At 37.6% G+C, this 14342-nt stretch overlaps 1 protein-coding gene across 2 annotated transcripts in view; it reads right to left on the bottom strand.

Moving 5' to 3' along the window:
• Positions 1-2002: 2002 nt before the first annotated feature.
• The window catches only part of nek6 (NIMA-related kinase 6), a 30241-nt gene continuing 17901 nt past the window's right edge, over positions 2003-14342 (bottom strand). For both annotated transcript variants that reach the window (XM_056446994.1, XM_056446995.1), the window contains exons 3-10: positions 13409-13552; positions 10659-10721; positions 10472-10582; positions 8104-8212; positions 7908-8015; positions 6969-7063; positions 5283-5396; positions 2003-3247 (exon numbers count right to left, since the gene is read on the bottom strand). In XM_056446994.1, the coding sequence (XP_056302969.1) occupies positions 3137-3247; positions 5283-5396; positions 6969-7063; positions 7908-8015; positions 8104-8212; positions 10472-10582; positions 10659-10721; positions 13409-13552 (855 nt within the window). In that variant the 3' untranslated portion in view covers positions 2003-3136. The remainder of the gene's footprint in view (positions 3248-5282; positions 5397-6968; positions 7064-7907; positions 8016-8103; positions 8213-10471; positions 10583-10658; positions 10722-13408; positions 13553-14342) is intronic.

Here is a 14342-nt window from a genome sequence, read left to right as displayed (position 1 = left end):
TTAAATATTGTGTTGTAGATTTTAAATCATTTTAAACACTCTTAAATTTGCTTTATCCAAGTAAAGCTACTCAATTAGACCATTATCCACCGAATGACCAACAATGTATTTCAATCATATTTTTAACAAATAAAAGTTTTGGGTTTTTTAATGCAAAGAGATGCAATTGACAACAGCTGTTTTTGCATATTTACAGCAAAATCCCCAAATTAAATTCCCTAATCAGGGAAAGAAAACAAAAAACAATTACACGATTTCTCATGATAAGACCGGGCCATTAGAAAAAGTCTGTAACCCTGTATAAGTCTAAAATTAAATTTTTAATGGTCTTAAAAAGTCTTAAATTTGACTTGATGAAAACTGCAGAAACAAAAATGAAATAAGAAAATAAATTTAAATCGATTTATTGATTCATTTATTTTTTTTAAAAACTTAAATTCTCTTCGTTTAACTCAGGGGTGTCCAAACTCGGTCCTGGAGGGCCAGTGTCCTGGAGAGTTTATCTCCAACTAGCTTCAACACACCTGCCAGGAAGTTTCTAGTATACCTAGTAAGAGCTTGATTAGCTGGTTCAGGTGTGTTTGATTTGGGTTGGAGCTAAACTTTCCTGGACACCGGCCCTCCAGGACCGAGTTTGGACATCCCTGGTTTAACTAGTCAAGTGAACTACAGTCAGCAGTGTATCTGAGGGTGAATCTTTAAACATCACAAAACGTCAAAACCCCCAGTTTTACCAAAGTGGCAGTATTTTGAGATTATATTTGCATATGTGACACAATGGTGTGGTGAGATATACAGCAGTCAACATTCCAAGTGAATTTAAAAAAAAAATGGTTTTCCAAATTGTGCTAGTATAGGCTATATGACAGTGGTCTCAAACTCAATTCCTGGCTCTACATAGTTTAGCTCCAACCACCTCCAACTCACACCTGCTTAATCGTCTCTAGTAGTCTGAAGCTACGGTCACACCGGGCTTTGTGTGTGCGAAATTCTGTCGTGCGGCGCTGCGAAAATGGGCGGGATTAAACAAAATGATTAGACATTTAAAAAAGCGAGCGATCGCTCCATGCTTTACATTTCTGTCCACAGAGGTCCTGTTTTGATCTTCGATGGGTCTCACGCAGTCAAGTGATGCGATTTCGCAGGTCAGAGTTCACCAAGCTTGAACTTTGCACCGCAGCAACCTGCGAAACTTAACGTATGACCCCGCGTTTCCGGTCTGACGTATTCGTGTGCGTATGAATGGAAGTCTATGGGAGAAAAAGTCAAGTGTGACCGCAGCTTTAATCACTTTGATTAGATGGATCAGCTGTGTTTGATTAGGGTTGGAGCAAAACTGTACAGAGCTGCGGCCCTCCAGGAATCCAGTTTGAGACCTGCTATGGATGGAGGAGAATTTTGATGAAAGATGATGATCCACTTTAATTGTTGATGTATGTGTACAAGCCATTTCTATAGATTTCCATAGTTTTTTTTTCCTTCTATGGATGTTAATGGTTGCTTTATTCCCCACAAACTTCGTCAGAATCATTTAAACAGATGAAGGAAATTCATTTAAATAAGAAGCAACCACTTGAATGTGAGTAAATAATAAGGAAATTTTCATATTTTGGTGATCTACCCCTTTAAGAAACTCGTTAAATGTAGCGGGCCAGCTGACGTGATCAAATTAAATGTGTTTTTTATCTGCAGACTTTTGGCCATGATTGTCCTCCGTATGTAGTGCACGTACTCAGACTCTTGCTGATGAGAAGACTGAACCTGATTCACAGGTAAAGCTAATTTAAAATAAATTTAGCATATGAATGAATTTTAAATTAGATTGTAGTCATTGAAAGCCCAAGAATGGCGAAGTAGGATATGAAAGCTGGTGTACATTTTGTTTTATGTTGCGTTTGGTAAATAAGTGTAGTAAACACATTTGCTAAATCACCAGATGGCGCCAAATAACAAGAGTTCATTTAAAATCGAGTATTCAGATGCCCTTAAAATCAAGTCACAGTCATTGTTTACATTAAATTTTATTGTTAATTACACGTTTAAACATGAGAAAATCTTTCAAACACATAAAAATATCGCCTCTTTAGAACATTGGCTTTAGAACATATAATGAATACTTTAACATGGTTAGATGTTTGACCAGAGAACTAGACTGCTGAAATTGAGGTAAAGTTGGTTTTATATACGCTCATTGGTTCAGTGACAACTTGACACGCTATCTATATTGTTTACCATAGTACTTTGAATATTCAGACTGAAATCACATGTAAATACTTCAAAACAACATTAGCACTATTTAATTGACTGTGAACAATGTTGTACATTGATAGTGGTAAGCTGCTAATATGACTTTCACTGGTTAGAATTTGCAAAGAATATTTTTGTGAAATTATATTATTAAGGAGAAAGTCTGAATGTGTGAATATAAAGAAAACTTTACCTCAAGAGTGCTGAACTCCTGGTCCAACATTTTCCCTAACACATGTTTCCTTGTAGAACAATTAAAGGGATAGTTCACCCAAAATAGAAAATTCTGTCATCATTTACTCAACCTTCACTTGTTACAAACCTGTCTGAGTTTCTTTCTAAAGTCAAACACAAAATAAGTTCTTTTGGAAACCTGTAACCTTTAGCTTTGATGGTATTTGTTTTTCCTCAGATTTCCAAAATGTGTTCAACAGAGGACAGAAACTCACACAGGTTTGGAACCACTCAAGGGTGAGTAAATAATGAATATATTTAAATATTTGTGTGAACTATCCCTTTAACAACTGTGTGCGTATGTATCAGAAACATCAAGAGAGATAAGTAACTCAACCGTAAGGTTTTGTATATGTTGTTATAAATATAAGCCTACAGCAAAAAAGAACATGTATAAATGGAACCACCTTGCTTTGACGTCATCAACATGAGGCGCTGGGTCACATGACCTGACCAACTTTCCATAAGCCAATCAGCATTCATCATCATTCGAAGGCACAACAGAATATATCACCACTCTTTTCATACTAATCTGAAGAAACGCTTGGCGTAAAACAGCATAGACACTGTTGGCATTCTCTCTGGTTTCTTTAGCTGAATTGGTTGGATTGACTGAGCAGAGATAGCATGGTTTGGTTCTCCTCTTGTGTTATCATCAGGTGCTGGTCGTCCACAGCTTCATCTGTGTGGAAAACTGCAAGACGAAGCTTATGTCGGGCCGCTGGTCGGGCTCTGGGTTGATGCACATACTGACCAGATCTCTAAACTGAAACACAGACGAGGTGTGTAGATTTGTAGCTGTTCACTTGGTGTATTAGCATGATATGGTATATTGTAGGGTTGTATGTCAGGGTTGTCCACATTTAGTCCTGGTGGGCCACTATCCTGAGAAGTTTACTCATACCTGCCAATATTTGTCTCTTAAATGATGGTAGGCCGGGGGTGTGGCGGCGGTGTGTGTTTGTCTGAATAACACAGTTTAGAACTGGTGTTCTGTCAATTTGTCCTACCTTGTCAGTTTGTCCTACCTCCCATTCAAAACGTATGTAGCACACTTCGATGATTTATTATGCTACCCATCAGATTTTGCTACCAGTGTAAATTTAAATGTGGAGTAGTGGGATATGAAGCTGTAATATCACCCTAATCCCTAATCCCAAACTCATAACTAGTCAAATATAGTGTTGGTAGCATAATCTGATGGGTAGGATCGAATGTCAGGACACTGGGTTAGTAACTGTACTGTGGTGTTAGTAACTGTACTATGGACCGGGTTTCGGGCAGCCTTTGTGATCAGATACTATACCAAAGTTGGCAACCGGGGGTGTTACAGACTATACCATAAAGCCGAGGACCGGGGGTGGGGTGAAATAATGGGAGTTTTCTGGGAGAAATAACAAAACGGGAGGGTGGTGGGAGATGAGTCTGAAATACAGGAGATTCCCAGAAAAAACGGGAGTGTTGGCAGGTTTGGTTTAGCTCCATCTCTAGTAAGCACACATGATCCAGCTAATTAAGGTCATAAGGCCCCAGTATTCTTCAAACAAAGGGTGTTTTTCGTGCTTTATTTGAGGCCAAAAAGAAGTTCAAAAAGGCTGAGGGATGGTATACTGATCCCAAACCTTCCAACACCTCTGGGCTGCAGTAGATGTGGTTGTAAATGTCTTATGCCAGTGGTCCTCAACCACAAGGTGTGGACTTGTACAGGTTTTGAAAAATTACCATATTCTCTTGCTTGCATCTCGGTCACTTGAGCGCCCAAATTTAAATCAAAAGCAGCAATAAGAGTAAGAAACGGACGTCTTTGGAAAGTTTCTTTGGTTAGCGGAAAAGGTCCAGTGAAGGACCCGCGAACTGCCAAGGAATGGATCCGCAACCCATTTGTCAACAAATCAGGTGAATTCAGCATATCTCTACAAGAAGAAGATCAAGTGCTGGAGATCGCAAATGACGGCAGCCTTTTAGGAGCTGTTCGCATATCGCGTCTTTTCTAGAGTTCATGCAAGTTTATTTAAAATGGAGGTGTGCTGCTTGTGCATGCAAGCAGCGTAACGCGCTTTTGCCTTCCAGATGCACACATTTGAATGAATACTGCGAGCGCACTGCGAGTCACATGACCAGAACTGACTGATCAGCTTCAGCTTGTATGGAATATACACATTTCAGTAGACTAATTGTCTCAGACATACACGGAGCACCCAAACACTGCAGTGCTTTGTAATTCTCCATAAACAAAACTTGTATCAGAGTGACAGCAATTTTTTGTCAGTTTGTCATTCTGAGAAAATGTCTGATGGTCGCTTAGCAACCTACGGACCACTACCCCCACCACCCCACCAAGAAAGTCAGTAAGGTTTGAGGTCAGTAAGATTTGTATTTCAAAGTAATTAAAACCCAAAGCATATATTAAAATGATCAAATGTGATCAGTTGCTGAGACTTATTTCAGCATGTTGGTGTATTTCCAACTAAAATGGAATATTAAGTAGGGGCGGGGCCTTTTTGTGCATCATTCCCTCATAGTGGTTAAGAATATATATTGGCTGAAAAGTTAAACTGACGTCAACAGAGACCACGATCCCAGAGAACACGGACGGACCACGACTCCAAACGTGAAGCAAATGGTCAGACTGATTGAAGATTGGCAAAAACATTTTTTTTAAAGGATTAACTTAGGATTAACTTTTTCACCTAAAGAATCAGAGAAGGGAAGGACCACCACTTCAAATGCTGAAGTAAATGTCTTTGTTTTAGCTCACTAGTTGTCAGAACAGAGGCATGTAAAGGTGTATGGTGTTGTACCTTCTGTGAGTAGTGCTCTGTTGGCAGAGGTGGGTAATCGCACTGTTCAATCTTATGGCACAGCGAGAGCAGGTTCATCTTGTCGCTGTAAAAGGGGCTGTGCAGAGCTGCCATCTGAAAGACACAAATATCTCTGTTACTATCCGTACATTTTAAGGGATTATGCCCGTTTCTGATATCCTTCTATTGTATGTAAATGGCTCTTTAGTAAGCACGTATGAGTTATTAGCCATCCTGTTAAATTTTCATTCTTTTTTTACAGGGCTAGAAATTTGTTCCCATAATTTATTATACTTTTTGTCTTCTGGAGAATGTCTGATTTCATTTGGTTTGAATGGAATAAAAAACTGCTAAGATTAATAATGATAATAATAATAATAATATACTTGTATAACAGTTCTGTCTGGTTCTTGAATATGATTAGCTGATGGTCGTGCGATATTCTGCAAATAACAGCACTCGTACCGCCTCTTCACCCTTCTTTATTACTCAGCCCACATACTCCTTAGGGGAGAAAAACAGCATTTTCTTAGCAAGTTTCAAACTTAAGTCGAATAAATCAGGTAAATGACTTCAATTCGATCTCTTTCTTTTGTTGTAGTGCTATATTTACACCATAGTAATCTGGTAGTGTTTGCTTTGCGTTGGCTTTTTCAGGGTTATTTGTGAAATCGTGATTGCAACAGAGAAATACTGGGAAATCTCTGTAGACTGATGGCATTTCTTGCTGTTCAGCCTTATAATCTTAATGTGAGCAAAAATCACCTGTTTTTTCATCACTTTAGATATTACGCTAGAGAATCATTCAAATACTAGCTCTAAAATGACGTTAGTGAATTAGTAATGGTTTCTGCTGTTCTGACGTCAGCTGCTGATGTGAAAGAATGGTGAAAGTAGTTCCTCTTACAAAAGTATTTTTGAGAGTTTAATGTGTAGTTAGTGTAATTCACACGGGCGTCACCGTCAACGCTTCCCATTCACTTTGAATGGGTGACGTCAGGCGTTGCCAAACTGCATTGTGGATCTGTTGGCGCCGCTTCAGCAGCGTTGCTCGCTGCAGAAGTTGGGAAATTCTCAACTTTTCAAGCACCAACTGAAGCGTCAGCCAATCAGATCACTTCATGCAAAACCCCAGCTCAGAGAGTAGCCGATTGCGGACTAATTTCATTGGCTGACGCTGCTATGACAATCGCGCCAGCCCCAACTTCAGACATGCCCTTAGTCAATCGTTGAAACTGAAGCCCCGTGTAAATGCACTGTAAGGTACTCGACCTGCGAGCTTGAGCCAACACACACCTCCCACCAGTGTCGATACACAGCCATATCACACTGCTATATGTATATATAATATTATTATTATTTTTTTAAAGTATTTTTTGATTTGCCTAATTAACCTAGTTAAGCCTTTTTAAATTTCACTTTAAGCTGAATACTAGTATCTTGCAAAATAACTATAATAACTAATAACTAAAATAAATAGAATCTTTGTTAAACAACACTTTGGGAAAAATAATAGAATAGGAAAAAAAAAAGAGTCATTTTTAAAATGGTAAAAATAATATTCTTCAGTATCACAGTATTACAGACCAAATAAGTGCACCCCGAGTACGCATAAGAGGTTACATTAAAGAATTAATAAATCAAACTACAAACTGGACTGCTGTATGAAAGTGTGTGTTTATGTACCTCATACAGTAAGCAGCCCAGGGACCAGATGTCGGATTTGAAGTTGTAGCCATTTTCATGAATCCTCTCTGGAGACATGTAATATGGAGTTCCAACTGTGAAAAACAAACAAACAAATATTTTGCATTTGTTCTACGTGCACGTGTATTTGGAGTAAACTGTATTATTAGGCTGAGTTTTTTTTGTATTTAGTCCAGTTTTCCCAATTCCGGTCCTCTGGAGTCAGCACCCACTGCTCTGCACATTTTGTATCTGTCTCTTAATTCAGCAGCCGATTTGAATGTTATCACTCTATTGAATGGATGAATGAATATCAGTGGTTATTAGCTGATAGATTTGGGCCAGTAAGGGCCTTCTGCGCCTACTGGTAAACTCACGAGGCTGTTATCATCCATCCACATGGTTTATCAACTATAGAAAACATATTCTGCAGTCAGAAATAAACAAGAATTATTTATTAAATTTACCATTTAATTGTATTTTTTTTAACGTCTACCCCTACACCAACCTTAAACCCAACCATCACAGTAATGTAAAACAGATCTGGACATTGAGTCTTCTCTATTAGTATAGCTGATTAACCATGTGGATGGATGATAACAGCCTTCTTAGCCTACTAGTAGGCGCAGAAGGCCCCTACTGCACAGTTAAGATAAGTTATTATCTTTTCAGTTCCTTTTTAACTAACACTCACTGCATTTTAGCTGTAAGAAGCTACGATACAGATTGAGCTACAGCTTGACGACAGAATTAAATCGGCAATCAAATCGAAATAAAAAAAAAATTGCAATTAGATATTTTCCCCAAATCGCACAGCCCTATCACACACGATCACAGAAAGAGTAAAAGACAGAATTTTCTCAACTATTTCTTTACAACCAACCTTTAGTAAACTTAAAAAGCATTCCTGAGTGTTGTTTGTGTGCTGGCCAGTTTTACCTAGAGAGTGTGCAGCAGTGGTTTTGGAGCTGAAGAATCGCCCCAGTCCAAGGTCTCCGAGTTTAACCTCTCCGCTAGCTGTGATGAAGACGTTTGCTGGTTTTATATCTAATATGTTCACAGATAAAAGAAACGGTGGCATGTTAATGAAAAATATCATGCATGATTCTTATAGGAATAAGGTTAGAAAGTGTACCTCGATGCATGACTCTGCGGGAGTGCATGTGTTCCAGTGCACTGCAGAGCTGCACGAAATATTTCCATATCGTCCGCTCTGGAATCAACCTCCGCTTCTTCTTAAAATGCTACACACGTCACACAAAATATGAAATAAACATGAATGTATTTTAAAAAAAACAAACTACTTGTCAAGTATTCTTGATGTTATTGTAGTTTTATTAATAGTTTGAAATAGTCCTTGTTTTCAGTGATCATTAAATTGGGTTTTACTTATTTAAATATACACTCACTGGCCAATGTATTAGGTACACCTGTCTAACTGCTCATTAACGCAAATTTCTCAACTCAATGCATTTAGACATGGTCAAGATGATCTGCTGCAGTTCAAACAGAGAATCAGAATGGGGAAGAAGGGTGATTTAAGTGACTTTGAATGTGGCATGTTTGTTGGTCTCAGACAGGCTGGTCTGAGTATTTCAGAAACTGCTGATCTACTGAGATTTTCACGCACAACCATCTCTAGGGTTTACAGAGAATGGTCCAAAAAAGAGAAAATATCCAGTGAGCGGCAGTTCTGTGGGTGAAAATGCCTTGTTGATGCCAGAGGTCAGAGGAGAATGGCACATTTAGCACCATAGAGCACCTTTGGGATGTGGTGGAATGGAAGATTTACATCATGGATGTGCAGCCGAAAAATCTGCAGCAACTGCATGATGCTATCATGTCAATATGGACCAAAATTTGGAATATTTCCAGTATCTTGTTGAATCTATGCCACGAAGAATTAAGGCAGTTCTGAAGGCAAAAGGGGGTCCAACCCGGTACTAGTAAGTTGTACCTAATAAAGTGGCCGGTGAGCGTATCATACATTTATAGTTAATATATTATACTAGACGGTAAAGTCTATAGAAACTCTAGCCTCAAGGTTTAAAGTAGTCAAGAAAAAGTTTATAAATAAAACATGCATTGCTAATCTGTTTAGCATGTTTAATCGCAAAAATGGCACACTGACACGTATCTAGCACGTAATGACACATGCTAATGTTTGTGCACATTGCTAACATGCTTCTAAGTCTAATTCACTGTTAATGTGCTTTAGCATATTGCTTAAACACATTTCTAGCATGTTTCTACCATTATTAAAATCTCTGCTAACATGTATTAACATGTTTTTAACATTTTAGCACATTGCATGCCTTAACATTGTGCTAGCATATTTCTAGCATGTTTTAACACATTGCTAGCACATTTCTGTCAAATCTAATTCACTGTTAATGTGTTTTAACATAATGCTAGCCTGCTTTAACACATTTCTAGCATGTTTTTATCTTTATTAATCTCTGCTGGCATTTTAAGTAGCATGTTTATAGCATTTTAGCACATTGCATGCCTTAACATTGTGCTAACATATTTCTAGCATAATTTAACACATTGCTAGCACATTTCTGTCAAATCTAATTCACTGTTAATGTGTTTTCGCATAACGCTAGCCTGCTTTAACACATTTCTAGCATGTTTTTAGCTTTATTAATCTCTGCTAGCATTTCAAGTTGCATGTTTATAGCATTTAGCACATTGCATGCCTTAACATTGCTAGCATATTTCTAACATGATTTAACACATTGCTAGCACGTTTAGGTCAAATCTAATTCACTGTTAATGTGTTTTAGCATATTGCTAGCCTGCTTTTACACATTTCTAGCATGTTTTTACCTTTTATTAAAATCTCTGTTAGCATTTTAAGTAGCATGTTTATAGCATTTTAACACCTAGCAGGCCTTAACATTGTGCTAACATATCTAACGTGATTTAACACACTGCTAGCGCGTTTCGGTCAAATCTAATTCACTGTTAATGTGTTTTAGCATATTGCTAGCCTGTTTAAACCCATTTCTAGCATGTTTCTACCATTTTAAAATCTCTGCTGGTATGTATTAGCATTTTAAGTAGCACGTTTATAGTGTTTTAGCACCTAGCATGCCTTAACATTGTGATGGCATATTTCTAGCGTGATTTAACACATTGCTAGCACGTTTCTTTCAAAATCTAAATCACTGTTTTAACATAATGCTAGCCTGCTTTAACACATTTTTTGCATGTTTCTAACATTATTAACATCTCTGTTAGCATGTATTATCATTTTGAGTAGCATGTTTCCAGCATTTTAGCACATTGCTAGCAGGCCATAACATTAGGCTATCATATTTCTAGCGTGATTTAACATGCTGCTAGCATGTTCTGGTTCTGGATAAAATGACAAAAACTACACTGTAAATGTAAACAAAATTTTGTATTTATTAATTTTATTACTAAAACGGGATTTATCTTTATTAATGAAAGTATTTATTAAGTATTTAAATAATGTTTAATCAAGTAAGACTGACCATAATCATCTGAGAGAGGTCACCGGCGCTTGCTAACTCCAAAACAATAATGAGCTCGTTGTTTGCAATAAAAGAATCCAGATACTTTATGACGTTCGGATGGTTCAATTGCTGTAAATACAGAATGAAAAGCATTACAAATGTTCACACATAGACACAAATTAGTTTAAAAATGCAAGCTACCTACCTTTAACAAATCAATTTCTTTAACACAGTCCTGCCTGGCTTTAGCATCCATCATTTCAAAGATCTGAGAAAACAACACGGTTATAAAACATGCACAAAAATGCAACACACGGCTAACTCTGCATAGATTTAACATCAATTGCATTGCTCATAATTACATTGTTTTATCATTTTGTATATAAAGGGGACCTATTATGCAAAAATCTTGTGTGGCAACACTGTGTGAATATAGGCAGCCTCTAATTAATTAATCTAAGCACTTATATAATTTAAGCATTAATTAAATTTTATATAAGCCCACTTGGAAAAAACACATTCAGTCTCCACATTCTCCCTTTTTACGTGTCATCAGAGGGGGAAAGCCCTGCCCACTAGTGACAAACTCTCCCTCATTAGCATAGACAGCTCTGAGTGAGAAGTAGCTGGCCGCCATTATGGTGCGTTCACACCAGATGTGGATGAAGCGTCAAGCACGAGTGATTTACATGTTAAGTCAATTCAAAGACCCGAATAGACATCCTGCGGTGCGATTTCACGTGAATGAAGCTGCTTGAGTTAAATGTTTTGTGTGTTTGATGCAGTTAACACGCAAATCTGAACTTCAGTGGACATTCGTGCCACGTTAACCCGTCAGGAACTTTCTCTTGTAGGGGCATGATTATGACATAGTGCCTGTTGTTGGTGTCCCGAGTGGAAATCCTCCTGTCGACAGTGGACGACAGTTCATTAAACTGGGCTCGGCTCAGTCTGAAGCACCGCTGTAAGCCTCCATCATCTAGGTACAGTTTCTGAAGAAGTTGATCAACTCGCAGAGCTGGGTGCACCTCTGAAAGGTTTTAGTGGACTCGAGCACAGTGCCGAAAGAATATACAGTTTTTCAGCCTTCCTAAAGCATATAAGCACAGCTACTATCGCAATAAAATCCATGTTAGCCATTTAGCAACGAAGCTAGAGACACCGGGTAGACAGAAGCCCTGCCCATGATGCGAATCCATGTCTATTGTGAAATTAATTTGAGTCGCGAATGAAGCGAGTAAACTCAAAATGTGCGAGTAAACTCAAAAAAGGGGCAGTTTCAAAGAGTTCTAAAACCTTATTTGTGTGGTATTTTGAGCTGAAATTTCATCTACAAACTTTATAGACATCAGAGACTCATTTTGTCATCTTGTAGAAAGGAGCAGAATAGGTCCCCTTTAAATCAAATGTTGTTTAATCAAATTGTCATTCGTTGCAATGGACCCTTTTCACAAGCCTGCAATGATACGTTTAACAGTCATCAGCATCTTAAATCCTTGAAAGTTTTCAATAATTTAGAATTTTATTTTATTAGTATTATTTTTTTAACGTATGAACGTATAACGCTGAAGTCAGAATTATTAGCGCCCCCCCCCCTTTTTTTATTTTTTAATTTATTTATTTATTCATTTTTTTCCCAAATGATGTTTAACAGAGCAAGGAAATTTTCACAGTATGTCTGATAATATTTTTTCTTCTGGAGAAAGTCTTTGTTTTATTTCGGCTAGAATAAAAGCAGTTTTTAATTCAATATAAAGTCAATATTATTAGCCCCTTTAAGCTATATTTTTTTGATAGTCTACAGCAGGGGTTCTCAAACTTTTCAGCCCGTGACCCCTACAATAACAACATCAGTGACTCGCGATCCCCTCTATGCTCTGAGGTGGTTATATGCATACAAATATTGCACACAATGGTGCACACACACCAATAGGAACTATATAAACAAGCTTAATGACGACACAAAAAGTGCAACAGTGTAACAACCATCTATTTTTTTATAATCATTATTCATTTGTTATATTTAATATTAATCTCACTTAATGAGAATGGTGAGCACAAAGTTTATAGCACAAGACTTCTTGGTTTAATTTTGGGGACTTGAAGTCACTTGGAGATTGTCCTCCTGGTTCAGTTGTGGCCTTTATTTTTAATCTATGTGAGTGCCATAAAGGTGTCAAAGTTTAATATTGTACCGTAAAATCAATCAGCTGCAACTAACACTTTTGCTGTGATGTTAATATAGCATAATAACCCCAGGGGTCGCAATCCAATAAAAAAATTTAAAAGGCTTATGTTTTCTTATAAATATTAAGTATATATTAAACATTGTAAGTTTAAAAACTATTTTTTATATTCTGCAGGTTATGGATAAATTATGATAATTCTATTAGTTTAATAAAATATATGAGATTTTTGGAAATCACCAAGCACCCACCCCCATTGTCTCGCGACCCCGATCCCCACTTTGAGAACCACTAGTCTACAGAAGAAACCATCGTTATACAATAACTTGACTAATTACCCTAACCTGCCTAATTAACCTAGTTAAGCCTTTAAATGTTACTTTTAAGCTGTGTCTTGAAAAAAAATATTATTACTGTCATCATGTCAAAGATAAAATAAATCAGTTATTAGAGAGGAGTTATTAAAACTATTATGTTTAGAAACAGAAATTGGGGAAAAATATTCAGGGGGGGTAATAATTCTGACTTCAGCTGTATATGAATTTATGTATGCAGTATATCATCTTTGCTTCAAACTACAAAAAAACGGATTACTGCTTGTGCGAGGCATTTCTAATGCAGCGTCTATGGGACAGGACAGTAAATTTGACGTTATTCTCTCCTCTGGCTGCCGTTCTCAGTCTCACACAATTTTTTCTTTATCTAAAAGTCTTCATAACATGATTGTGGAGATTGTTACTTACTAAAATGTTATTTCAGAATGGCTCACCTGTACTTTCTTTAGTGCAACTTTCTGGTTGTTGAGTAGACACGTGGCTCTGTAGACTTCACTGAACTGACCGCGGCCGATCTTCTTCTCTATGAGGAAATTCGACAGATCCGAATAGTATCCAAATACATATCCGAAACATCCCTGTAGCATAAACAGAAGAACTTCAGGTCATGGGTACATCTTGAGGAAAAACAAATGTGTTTGCTAGATGCCAATTCAGGATCAGGGCTTTCCGGATGCATTCAAGTAAATGTAAAATGTAACACTACTACTACTAAATGTCTACTGCACCAGATGTGAAACACTCGAAAACGTAAAATCTGTTTGACAAACTTACATTTAAGTGACATGTTTAAAATCTGACATGAGCTATCCTATTTGAGACCTAGTCATGAATTGTCTTTAGATAATACCATTCAGGGTGGCTCAGTGGTTGGCACTGTCTCCTCACAGCAAGAAGGTTGCTGGTTCGAGTCCCGGCTGGGTCAGTTGGTGTATCTATGTGGAGTTTGCATGTTTTCCCCATGTTTCTCACGCGGGTTTCCTCTGTGCGCACAGTCCAAAGACATGCAGTATAAGTGAATTGGGTAAACCAAAAATTGGACTTAGTGTATGAGTGTGAATGCGAAGGTGTATGGGTGTTTCCCAGTGCTGGATTGTGGCTGGAAGGGCATCCGCTGCATATAACACATGCTGGAATAGTTGGTGGTTCATTCTGCTGTGGCGACCCCAAGTTAATCAGGGACTAAGCCGAAGGTAAATGAATGAATAATACCATTAATTTTCTCCATTTGGGAAATTCTGATAACTGCATTAAAGCTTTGAGGTTGTTAACTGATATTATTAAAGCCATCTGTTTGCTTTAATGGACTTTTAAAAAATTGTTTAGTTTGATAGCAGAATTTGTGCAGAAAAAAATACATTACCCATG

Source organism: Danio aesculapii, chromosome 21 (genome assembly GCF_903798145.1).
Source record: "Danio aesculapii chromosome 21, fDanAes4.1, whole genome shotgun sequence".
NCBI classification, from domain to species: Eukaryota; Metazoa; Chordata; class Actinopteri; order Cypriniformes; family Danionidae; genus Danio; species Danio aesculapii.
Note: the sequence above shows the minus strand (reverse complement) of the source record. Positions and strands in the feature narration are given on the sequence as shown.